General features: G+C 48.9%; 1 protein-coding gene across 2 annotated transcripts in view; it reads left to right on the top strand.

The window, feature by feature from the left end:
- The window catches only part of PTPN5 (protein tyrosine phosphatase non-receptor type 5), a 53,726-nt gene that overhangs the window by 7,049 nt on the left and 33,747 nt on the right, over positions 1–12,930 (top strand). Inside the window, exons 1-2 of one of the 2 annotated variants that reach the window (XM_081063897.1) lie at positions 9,284–9,364; positions 11,990–12,066. In XM_081063897.1, coding sequence (XP_080920023.1) covers positions 9,363–9,364; positions 11,990–12,066 — 79 coding nt within the window. In that variant the 5' untranslated portion in view covers positions 9,284–9,362. Of the gene's footprint in view, positions 1–9,283; positions 9,365–11,989; positions 12,067–12,930 lie in introns of those variants that run through there. The other variant, XM_081063898.1, reaches the window with a different exon arrangement.

A 12,930-nucleotide genomic window follows, 5' to 3' on the forward strand; every position in this document is an offset into this window, starting at 1 on the left:
GTCTGAAACCACCCTCTGAAGCCGATAAAAGAAAGTTGGTCCAAAAAGACAGTTGTAATTTCTGACTACAAATGATAAATGTTGCATGAAACTCGGGGCCAGTGAGGCAGAGACCTCCAGGCCTTCCCCAGAGGGCCTGTCAACATGGGAAATGGCATCAATGAATGCCAAGCAGTGCAGCTCAGGCACCCAAGGGGATGGGGAGAAGATCAGAGTCAATCAGAGAAGGCTGCCTGGCGGAGGTGAGTTCCAAGAGTTTTGAACAGGAGTCTGTTGAGCAAGGGAGCTACATAGTCAGAGGGTAATTCATACAGAACCTTAAAGCATGATCCAAGGCAGCCTGTGCATGGGCTTGATCTGTCCTCTTGTGACCCTGGTCCTGAGTCCATGCAGCTGCCCTTCCCTCCTCTTTCACTCCTTTTTACTCATTTCTTCCTTCCTTCCTTTTCTCCCACTTCTTCCCATCTTCCTTCAAAATCTGAGTGTACAGGAAAAAGCTGGATGTGCATTGCCCTGCTCTTCGTCCCTCCTCTACACTGGGCTCCCTGTTTTGGGGGATATTGAAAGAGGCCCGTCCCTTGTCCCTTCTCAGCCAGGGAAGCTCACAGAATCCAAGAGCCAGGGAACAGCTAGGGTGGGGTCAAGTTCATTGCTAGATTCTGAGTCACCCATCAAATGCTGGGTGGTTGGGGGGCATTCAGCCAGAAGAGAGGTCAGTATGTACCAGATTCCCTGGGGAGGCTTCCTGGAGGATGTATGAGCTGAAGCAGGCCTTGGAAAGGCAGGTGACCACAGCTCAGAGGGGAGGAGCATGGAGGCCCATCTAGGAAGAAGGAACAGAAGACAAAAACTGAGAAGCAAGAGTGACTGTGGCTGGAAGAAGGGGCATTTTCATGATGGAGGAGGATTTGGGGAATCCTACTAAGTCGGGTTTCTGGTTTTTTGACCTTACCTTCCCAAGGATTCTGGGTCTGACTTGGGGGACCTAGAAACAGTCCAGGGCTCTCCAGAGGGGAGAGAAGTCGAAGGCCCCACTCATCCTCAAGCTACTGTTTCCTGCATTGTTCTCATTAGCTCCAGAAACACCTGACAGAGCCTGAGGAATAAGGAAACAGACTGATGGCACTGCCAAGTACAAAAAGCAGGAGCGTGTCCCGTGCTGGGTTGACTTAGAGGGAGCCTGAAAGTGAGGTGCAGAGCCAGGTCAGCAGTAATGACGAGGAGGCTGTCTGCCTCAGGTTGCCTCGTACTTTATGTCAATCACTTCCGTGTTCCTTCCCACAACCCTGCAGCAGGCAGCTCTTCTTGCTCCCATGTCCCAGAGGAAGAAACTGAGACTCAGAGAGGTTCAGACACTGGCCCCGTGGGGGAGAAGGTGGCAAAACGCAGCCTTTCAACCAGCTCTCTCTGCCTCTGAATCCATCCTTTTTCCAGAGAACCATGGGTACCCTGACGTGTGTGACCTCACGATGGTCAGTCTATCATGTTATGAGGAATTCTACCCTTGATTGAGGATCTCTGTTGGCAGCACACCCGAGGCCCCAGGTTGCCAGCTGTCCACTGGCACGAGGTAGAGAAAGAATCAACTCCCCTTGGCCTAGGACCAGGCTTCGTCCTGTTTCCTCCATCGGGCACCTGGGCAGGACCAGAGTGACCACTTCCCTGCTCTCACACCAGTCTGCAGCCCTGCTGAGTGCCTAGTACATCGCTCCTGTACAAAGTGGGGTAATGATGTCTTCTTCACAAGGTTGTCACATGGGTCGCATGAAATAGGGATTGGAAAGCATGTGGCACATAGTAGGTATGCAGGTGAGATTTATCCAATCTCAATTCAGGAGGTCAGACCTTTTTCAACCTTCATTCCAAGTCCCATCTGGCTTTTTTTTTTCTTTCCCATTCCATTTGACTCCCTAGCTCACATTCTGTTCTCTCTTGGCGAAAGAGCCTCAGACCTAGCTAATGCTCTCAAACATAACCTCTGCCAGGCCTTACTTCTGAAGAGTTTGCCTGACTCTTCTACCAAACCCTAAAGTGCCAGGATCTTCCCAGCCTGTGCTGCCACAGCTTAGCTAGCCTGAGGACAGAAGGATTCAATCGGAGGCTGAGGGAGAGGTCCTGACAGAGGACTAGACCCCACAGTGGGATATGGCAGGAACTAGGGGCCTCCCTAACTACAGGTGGGAACCATCCTAGCTCTGAACCCCAGCTTTCCCCTCTGTGAGTGCTACATGTCCCGTGAGAAGTGGTTGGAGAAGAGAGCGGATGTCAAATGGGACCATCCTGGGCAATGTGGAGCAAGGCACAGGCGGTCCTGGCAGTCCGGGCCAGGGCTTGGCATCAGAGACGTCTAGGGCTGAAACCAGAGGCAGGTAGAGCCCACAGCACAGTCATCTGTGATCAGGGTGAGTGTGTAACTAGCACAGACTAGGTCAGAATTCTAGTTCCAGGTGGATGGGGGAGAGCTGCAAGAGTAGACAGCCTTCAGTCCTGGAAAGCAGATGATCAAGACAGATTCTGCATGCCAGGGCATAGGCGGGAGACCAGGTGCTGGGACTGGGCCGGTGTCAGAGCCAGACAAGCAGCAGTAAGCCTAAGTGTTGTTGAAATTCTTAACAACAGTAGTATTAGTTAATAGTTACATAGTGTAGTATGTGTGAGGTATTCTAAGAGCTTTCTGTTTACTCATCACAACAATACTGAGTTGGGTGCTACTACTGGTCCATTTTACAGATGATGAAACTGAGGCATCGAGAGTTGGAGTAAAATTCCTGACCTCCTCCAGGACTGGCAGCATAACCCTCACATTCATAGCTTGAAATCAGCTACGATGGGAGCATTTATACCATGGAAATCATCAAATGTCGCAAATCAGGGATTTTTAAATTTTTACTTTTTGTTTTTTAATCCCTTCACCCTTTTCACCCAGCTCCCCACCCTCCCCCCATCTGGCAGCCATCAGTTTGTTCTCTGAATCTAAGAGTGCTGGTCCCTGTTCTAAGCATTTTACATGCGCCTCGTGTAAAAACTTTGTGTAAGGATCAAAATTCATTTTATCTCCATAGATCCCTCTGAAGTATAGACATTGTTATCCCCATTTCACAGATGAGGAAACTGAGGAACAGAGAAGTCAAGTGTCTTGCTTAAAATCAGGCAGCCAGTAGGGGAGACTTGATGCATGCTCAGGAAAATCCCAAAGCCTGTGCTTTGTAGTGTTTTTAATGAGCTATTTATACATGCTCAAACCCTAGCCCACTTTTCATTTATTTTGTTTAAGAAATATGTCTTGAATATTTGCCTGGTGCCAGATAGAGTATTAAGCATGGGAAACAGGAAAATCCATATAAAAGGCTGTAAACCCAATGGTTTAAATAAAGTCTGAGCCTGGGGTTGAGGCAAACTCAGTGTGAAGCCTGGGTCTGCCACTTAACAACTGTGTGACCTTAAGCAAGTGACTGGGTCTCTCCAGGTCCCAGTCTCCACGTGTGGGAGGACGATGGTAACTGTGTTTAGCTCATAAGGTTATAATGAGGAATGAGGTCATGCACAGCGCTTGGCACAGTACCCAGTGCACAGTAAGCACTCAGTAAAAAGAGGCTGCAGTGATTATAAACCAGGAGTTGGTGAGGCAGGGATACAAGTCATCAATAGATAATTACCAAACAGAAGGGTGAGAACAGAAGAGGGAGTACCCAGGTCTTCCTAAGGGAGTCAGGGAGGGTTCCACCAAAGAGGTGACATTTGAACAGGGTCTTCGAAGAGTCTTAAAGAGTTTTCCAAGCAGAGAAGGGAAGAGCGGGCTTTTCCAGTGAAGGGAAAAGTGCATTCCAAGACGTTACAAATAAGAGCGAGCATGTAACTGAATGGAAATACCAGAACACCCCCACGAGAAGTGTGATCACGCCTTCACATTTGTGATTGCCTGTTTTCTCTTTGTAAATTAAACTGTATACCTGGGGATTAGAGGGGATGTAGAGGGGCAGCAGAATAGAATGTTTTCGGAGTCTTGGAGAACAGACGGTTACACCAGATGACCTTTGAACTCTGAAAATCTGCCCTTCAGTTGATCTTCTTTGGGGCTCTTGTCTACCACACAGGTAGGACTATCCAAAGCAGGCACTCCTTATTACAGCTGAACGTGGCCTCAGCAGGATCTGCCCTCTACACTTGAAGGTGAGGCAGCCTTTGCCAGGCTCTACGCCCCAGAGCCTTGTTTCCCTGGTGCTGGGAGCGCCCTCTGCTGGTTCCCTGCTGCTCCACCACCATCCACCTCAGGAAACCTTGATAGCCCCAGAATTGAAACTTGGCCTTAAGGAAAAGCCCTTAAAACTCATTAAATTCAAGTCCTTTGACTTCTGTTTGGGGCTGCTGAGACTCATATGAGAGGAAATGACTGGCCCATGATGACACAGTGACCGAGGACTAGAGCTCAGGGCTGCTGAGTCCTTGGCCAGTGAGTGCATTTGTCAGGCCAATAATGTAGCACAGCTGCATTCACACATTCCCCACCCAAGCCAATCGACCAAGAGGGGCTCCCTGGGCAGTTCTTCAGGTGGACAAAGGATTTCCAGTCATTCTGTTTCTGAGGGGACACACAAAGCAAATGGCCCTGCAGGAGTGAGCTCCTTCAGAGCTCTGGGCAAGGGGACAGGCACGCTAGAGTCTTCCCCAGGCTCCTTCACTAACGCGCCTACTGTGTGAGCCTCACTGTCACTTCACCCCCTGAGCCTTACTTTCTTCACCTGTAAAATGGGGATGCTGCTCCATAGACTTACAGTGAGGAATTTTTTAAAGAACATATATGCGTACCTTGAAGATATTGCGGGTTCCGTTCCAGACCACCGCAATAAAGTGAGGATCGCAATAAAGTAAGTCGTAATCTTTTTGGATTATGACTGGAGGGTCTTGCCTTCAATTTTTTTAAAAATGCAACATCTATGGAGTGCAATAAAGCGACATGCAATAAAATGAGGTATGTCTGTATATGTCGCAAGAGCTGTAGCCTGCTGTTTCATTCCTGTTCGCTCTCTCCCTTCAGAGCATTGTTTTAACAAAGGCCAAAAGAGAGGAGAGCTTAAGAATATATACTGGAAGGTGAGGGGCAGAGCTGTCATTGCTAGCTGTGTGGCCTGGGGCAGGTTGCTTCACTTCTCAGAATCTCCATTTTCTTATCTGGAAAGTACAGGTAATAGTATGTTTCTCCAAGGGCTGTTTTAAGAATTAAGGTCCACCTTTTCTCTCTGGAAAGGAAGAGGGAGAAGGCAAACAAGAGAAAGAACATCACAAATGAGCATCTTGGTCAGTTTCTCGCCCCCTGTCACCCTTGTCATACTGAATTTCTTTCTGTTTTTTGAACGCGCTCTGCTTTCTCTGAACTCCAGGCGCCTGCACGCGTCCTCCCTCTGCCTGGAGCACCCCACCAGCTTTTCTCTCATACCACAGCTCCTGGCCCCTACTCCTCCTTCATGGGCATCACAGATTTATTCCTGGGAACCTTCCTTGATTCTGCTTCCTTAGGGGCCTTGTAGGTGCTCCACAGCACCCCCACAGTGCCCCCACAGCAGCCTGCATTTCTCCTGTCAAACGTGCCATTGCCTTTTGCTTACCTGTACTCCCCCATGATGCCCTGAGAGCCTATAGTTCATTGTATTTCCAGGGCTTCGTGCCATGGCCTGTATATAGTAGGTGTTTAGTAAACACTAATTGAACAAATAAATGGTCCAGTCCTTGAATCAGACTCACATGAAAGATAGAAAACTCTGAGGAGTCTGAACCCCTCTGCAGGCTGGGCCTCTCCAGCACTCTTCCTTCCATCTTCCCTTCCCTTGGGTCTCTGCCACGCTCACGCCCCCATCTCCCACCAACAGAGCAGGATACAGGAGAAGTCATCATTTATCTGGGCACATCCCAAGCAGAGAACACTCAGACCCTGTGTTTGGGATCCAGAACACTCCAAGTTTGCCGTCTGCTCAGACGTGGGGACAGATGGCTGGACAGTGGACAGCTGGGCAGGGAGGGTAGGCAGCTTGGCAGGATAGAAATAGCAGTGAACTAAGCATTGGGAGTCCTGGGCTCACAGCCTATCTGTTCCACGAGTTTGCTGCACATACCAGTCTGGGTCCTTTGGTTGCCAGCAACATAAACTGACTCTTAGTAACTTAGGCAGAAAAGCTACTTATCAGAAGGCTTTGGGGTATGACACAGAATGACAGGAACTGACCTCTGGTCTTGGGCCCTTCCAGCGACAAGGGACAGGCAGGGTGCCAGAGGAAGAGCCAGGTAATTTCCAAAAGGAAATCAGGATTTTGCTAACTACCTGAAAACAATTGTTCACACACTATGTGACCTGAGGCAAGTCACTTAACCTCTCTTGCCTCAGTTTCCCCACTTGGATGTTCTAAAGCTGACATCTCGCCTCCATTCACGTCTCCAGTGTTTCTTGCTGAGAAAGCTTCCTGCCCTGGTCCCAGATAGCACCTTTCCCCATCTAGACATCTTTGGAATGAATTATGAGGGAGCAAAGTGAGTGAGTGTGCGGTTCCTTGCAGCTCATCTCACTGAGGAGGGCAAGCCCTCTCCACTTGCAAGCTCTGGGACCATGACTCATTGCACGAGGTAGTCAGCCTGATGATTTGTTCTCCATGGAACCAGCATGTCCTCTGCCCCTACATGCTGAACATGCTGATGGAAATCTGGATGGCACATGGGCTCTTCCTGGCCATTGTCTGGCCATCTTCTCCAAGATATTGCCTTGCCCTTTAACATGCATGTCGACATGTTCTGAACTGAAGGCTCTGTACTGAACACTTGAGATGCAGTGGTAGCTGAGGGGGTGGGGAAGCTCCGAGTTACTGGAAACCTGGTGGAGGAGCCAGGTGCATAAACAGCTAACTGTAGCAGCAAAACAAAGTAAGAGGCAGAGGGAAGTGAGCTAGGGTGTGAGGGAGTCCAGAGATGGGAGGGTTTGATTCTTCCTGGGAGACCAGAGAGTGCTTCATGGAAGAGGTAACCTTGAGAATGAGTATGTTTGGGCAGGATGGGGAAAGGAAATTCCGGGCTGAGGGAACTGGCGGTGGGAGTGGACAGGTCTGACTCAGGAAATGGAGGAGTCTGGTGGGGTCGAGCTTTGGGAGGGTGGCAGGAGATCTGTATTGACAGTGAAGTGTGTCTGGAGGGCACTGGCAGCCAGTGTGACGTCCAAAGTAGAAGGCACGTCTGCCTGGGGTTGGATCAAGAAGTTCCTGGGGGCTCAGCCTCCCACCCAAGAACCCGGGCTTCAGCATCGCAGCTCCTCCTCGTCTCTCATCCACCTGGGGAGAAGGCTCAGGCTCCTCTGCCTCCCTCCCCAAACCTGTCAGCTATTGCTCTGCATAAATCCTGGGCAAAGCTGGCATCTGTTCAAGGATGCCTCCTAACAGCACCCGCTCATCCCCCACTCCACCCCCAGACAGAGGTGAGGTGCTCGCAGCCTCTCTTGGACAGGCTTCTTAGAACACGTCACCCAGCCCACAGCAGGTACCTGTTCTGTCTACCCCCCAACAGGCCCCAAGCGCTGAGAAGATGGGGCAGGCTGGTTCAGGCCAGGTCTCTAGCACCCAGCACGGGGGGTATGGCTGCGTGATACACATTACCTTCACACGTACGAATGAACAGATGATGGTGATGACATTCAAGCTGCAGGGAGCTTTATAGAGTCTGACCAGTTATTTTGTAAATGAGACCTCAGGCCCAGGGTGAGACAGGACTACTCAAAGTCACAAGCACGTTGGAAGCAGAGTTTGAAAGAGAAGTTTGGTTCACAGCGCTATTCACAATAGCCAAAAGGTGGAAACAACCCAGACTCGGTCCATTCTCTAATGAATGGATAAATAAAATGTAGTATATCCTTACAGTCAAATATTGTTCAGCCAAAAAAGGAATGAAGTACTGCTACAACTGGGACGAACCTTGAAAATGGTGTGCTGAGCAAAAGACACCAGACACAAAAGGCCACATGTTGCATGATGGTTCCATTTGGTTCCAAATGGCCATGGTTCCACTTATATGAAATATCCAGAATAGGCAAATATATAGAGACACAGAGAAGATGAGTGGTTGCCAAGGGCTAGGAGAGGGGAGACTAGGGAATGACTCCTTGATGGTGTGGGGTTTTCTTTTGAGCGGATGAAAATGTTCTGGAACTAGATAATGGTAGTAGTTGTACAACATTGTGAATGTTTTAAATTCCACTGAATTGCACACTTTAAAATGGTTAAAATGATGAATTTTATGTTGTGTGAATTTTACCACAATAAAAGAAGGAGTCATTTGGGACCAGATCAGACGCCACCAGCTGGGTCTAATGTCCATTCCTCAAACATATCTGCTGGTCCCCCTTCCTGTTATGGGCCTGCCCAGTCCAGGCCATGGGCTGGAGAGCCTGTGGCACCCCTCAGTGTGGGGGAGCCCCATGGTCAAGTGGAAGAGGGCTGTCCCCCAGGAGACAGGATTCCTGGCAGCCAGGCCTGCTTTTTGCTCATGTTTCCCTGCTGAGTTCTATTCCCCTTCATGTTCCCATCCCACTGACCAGTCTGCTTCCAGTTACTGCCAAATGTTCCGTCCATCTCAGGCCTCCACGCCTTGCTCTTGCAATCTGCACTATGCAAGAAGGTGTTTCCCTTGTGACCCCTCATCCACCTAGAAACATCCTTTAGGAACCAGCTCCTGTCTTCCCCTTGGAGAAGACTTTCTCTTCCTGCCCCCTCACCACAAGCTGAACTGAGCCCTTCCCAAGGTGTCACGTGCATGAGTCAATTAAAGCAGGTATGGATTCCATCATATTTGCACATGTGTCTCCCCAGGGGGACTGGGAGCTGTGGAGGGAGGGCCTGGCTTGTTGGTCACTGTATTCCTGGGACAGCTCTGGTGCCGTGCACATACGGGTGCTCAGCAAATGCTTGTTGAATGAGGCAATGGCTTTGGGAAGGATCTCTTACCTCCCAGACATTCTCTACCAGTGAGGGAGGGACAGGCTGGGCGATGTCCCTTCATCTCCAGGGTTCTCTGGTTCTAAGCGCAGCAGTGGTGAGTGGTCACCCCAGCAAGTTTCTGTCTGTTATCACAGGCCAGTTTTCTGCTCCGGTTGCCTGACTGATAAAGGAGAGAGAAGGAGCCTGCAGCTATTTCTGCTCTTGGCAGGAAGGAAGGAAGGCAATGCCCAGAGACTAGGTTTCTCCATCTAGCCTGAATGGACCATCTCTTCTCTTTGGAAATCTAATAAAAACCCTCCTCTGCAAAGTCTAGACATATGGGTTTGGGCTGAGGTTGCCTGAAGTCCTTCAACTACAGGACCAAGCAGCGGACTCTTGCTCCATTTTCTTCTACAAATGTGAGGTGCTACTCTTTCTGCTTTTCTGATTATGAAATTAGTCATTTTCTAGGAAGCTTATTTATAGAGTCCTCTGCACGCATGCAGCACCAAACTATTCTGAACAGCTTGGGGCCAGGGAGGCTTAAGGTGTGAAAGCAGCTGTGAGTCACCCCTGGGGCCCCTTCCAGAAGTATCTGGATACTTTGGTTACCTTTCTGTACCCAGCTGGGGGCCAGCCCTCATGGGCTGCCCTCTAGCTGGGGTGCTGTTTAGCGTAAAGAAAGAAAAAGCTCAGGATTAGGAAATGTTTTCAATCCCAATCCCTGCACGATGTACAACCTGAGGCGAATCAGGCCCCCATTCTGTGCCCTAGTTTCCTCCTCTGCAAAATGAGGGGCGTTCCAGATGTGTAATTCTGTGACTACTGCGGACAGCAGCTCTGGAGGAGGGTTCCAAGTAGCTTAACAAAAATCTGCTGGGATTTATAGATGATAGAATACAGAATTGTACACCTGAAATCTATGTAATTTTACTAACAAATGTCACCCCAATAAATTTTTTTAAAAAAGATAAAATAAAATAAAAAATCTGCCCGCAAGGCAGCTCCGATGATAGCCATGTTTGAGGTTCCCGGTGTTTTTTCAAGGTCAGACCAACATGCATTTTTTTCAGCAAGTATTTATTTATTGAACACCTACTATGAGCCAGGCATTGTGTGAGGCTTTGAAGATATAATGGTAAATAAAAAAGAAATGGTGGTCCCTGCCCACATGTAGCTTGTAGTCTAACGGTTACGATAGAGGTTACTCAAATAATAGCATAAATCAAAATGAAATTTCAAACTGTGTCAAGTGCTAGGAGTAAAAAGTACTGAGCTTGGGGAGTTCTCCAGGCAGAGAGAAAAGTATGTACAAACTCACTGTAATAAAACGAGCCTATCCAGAGTGACCAGAGTGCAGAGATCAAGAACCATGAAATCAGGTTGAACAGATAAACAAGTGTCCGATCATGCAAGATCTAGTAAACTTTGTTAAAGGATTTTTATCTTTGTTCTAAGCACAGTATGATGCCATTAAAATAGTTTTTCAAGGGAGGTGATATAGTAAATGTTGAGTTTTGAAAGAGTTGATTCGAACTCAGGCCTGCCCCGTTCAGTTGTGCAGGTTGTAAACTGCACGACCTATGAAGCTGTATGTTTTGGAGCATATGGAGACTATTTTGGAGGCCAGCCTGAATGGATGCTGGAGACCAGTTAAAAGACTGCTGCAGTGATCTAGGCAAGAGATGCTGGCTTGGACCAACATGGAAGTGGTGGAGAGGGAGAAAAGTGGAGGGACTCAGGAGACATTTAAAGGGCCTTGACAATAGCAGACCTCTCTGCAGGAGAGCTGAGCTCTGGGATGTGGGATTCTCAGACACCCTGCCAACTGCAGTGAGGAAAAAATAAAATAATGCAGAGCCAGTTGCGAGCACCTTAACCCAGCCTGTCTGCCCTTAATTGTTTCAGATCTGCAGCCAGGCCTGAAATCAGCCTTAGGACCAGCCTGGGAGGCAGGACGGCAGGACTGGTGGGCAGAGAAGCAGCTGACCTCTCAGATTTCTTGGAAGTATTATGCTAATGAGGCTATATTAAAGTTTCTCGTGGTTGCCGATCTCAGAAATCAAATCCCACTCACTGGCTTAAGCTGAAATGTTGGAATTTAGTGGAAGGACTCTGGCTTATCTCATGGTCTTGATGGACATGTTCCCCATTCAGGATTCAGAATGGGCAAGACTGCAGCAGCTCCAAGGCCCTCAGCAGCAGATTTTTTTTCAGACCTTTAATCCAGGGCACTGTGGCTACTGTGATTCAGCACCAGCAACTGAAGGCTCCAGGCCCTCTGGAGTGCATTTGAAAAGTGCAGGCAAGACAGTCTGATTGACCCAGGCTAGTGGGTGTGTCCCCCCTGGATCAGGCAGCTGGGAAAGCTAGACCCCCCATAGTCCCTCATAGTCTCCAAAGAGGACTACTTCTTCTGCCTATTTCTGGAGAAGAATTTCCCATCCCGGTGTCCGCTGCCTGAGGCACTGAGCACTTGCAGGCTTTGGGGGGCCGGACACAGACTGTGTCTTACCCGGACCCCTCTTCTTGCTCACCCATGGTTTCACCTATTAAACCCACAGGAACTAGGAAGAAGAACAGCGCAGCGGTTAAGAGCATGAGCCTAGAGTCCTAGGCTGTAATTTCCTATCCAGCTCCACCTTGAGGAGCCAGGTGACCTAGGACAAGTTACTTAACTTCTCTGAGCCTGTTTAATGACCCCTAATTCATGGGGTCATGATGGAGACTCAGTGTAATAAAGTTTGTAAAGTGCTTTTCACATAGTAAGCCCTCCTTCCATGGTAGAGATGATGGTGGTAATGATGGTTATAGGGCTGCTGCTGCTGATGATGATGATTGCACACGGGAGATACCTACAGAATCCTGTTCCTGCCTCTGCAGCCTGACCCCTCGGCACGTTGGTCTTGTCCTCAGGTTCCCCTGATGTGTTGGGGTTATTCAAAGGGACACTGTGCAAGAAAGGAAGGCTTTTTACCTTTGCTCAGGCTTTTGTCTGGATCCCAGCTCAACAGCATCGTCTCATGTTTTTCATCCTCCTGCAGGAGGGAGAGAGAGAATCACGCTGCTGATGACTCCGAAGGAGGGGCCCTGGACATGTGCTGCAGTGAGAGGCTGCCGGGTGAGTCTTCCCAGCACTCAGGTCCCCCCCAGGCTTCTGAATGGAGGGCGAGAGTCCCAGATGTCACTGGGGCTGGAGTAAAGCCTGGTTAGCTGTGAACTTGCTGGAGAGGAGTGACTCAGCTGGTCCATAGGTCTTCCTTTAAATGAGGATTTGTTTTTCTAATCCCTGATGTCTTTCTGACCTGTCATCATTTGGAGCTGCTCTGAGCTGAGAAGAGTGGGTCGCTGAGGGTAGACTGGGAGGGTGGAGAGAAGGGTGAAGAGCTGGGGAGTCCAGGACTGACCAGAACATGACCGCTGCCCAGGAGTGTGTTGGGCGCACTTTAAGACGTAGCATTAGGAAACACAAACAACCTCTCTGGGGCATGAACCCAGGGTAGGGTGGATGATGTGGAAAAACTACCTGACAGCCCTGTGGAGAAGCCTGGTTGTGAATGTCACCTTGTGCTGTTTGAGTCTAGTTGACCACACTTGGGGGGAGCCTAAACCAGAGGCCATTGCGGTCACCACAAAGACTACCAAGCCACTCCTGCCCATGGGTGGCAGCATGTCCCAGTTGTAGGTCACATACTCAGTCCGTGATAACAGACTTGGAAGGAATAAAGGGAAGGAAAGTGTGTGTGTGAGTGGGAGCGGGGGACGGTTAGTGTGTGTTTTTTCTTTTTAGAAATGTTTAGTTTTTTTGTTTTCTTATAACAAATATCCATTGTAGAAATATTAGAAAATAAAGACAAATGAAAAAAAGGAAAGAAAAATCACCATAATCCTATACCGCAGCATACATTTTCCTATCTCCTTCCAAACCTTTTTCTTTAAAACAAAAAAACCAAGCATTTGAATTCTAATGTTGAAGTTCCAAGTC

This window comes from Rhinolophus hipposideros (assembly GCF_964194185.1).
Source record: "Rhinolophus hipposideros genome assembly, chromosome: 10".
Taxonomy (NCBI): Eukaryota; Metazoa; Chordata; class Mammalia; order Chiroptera; family Rhinolophidae; genus Rhinolophus; species Rhinolophus hipposideros.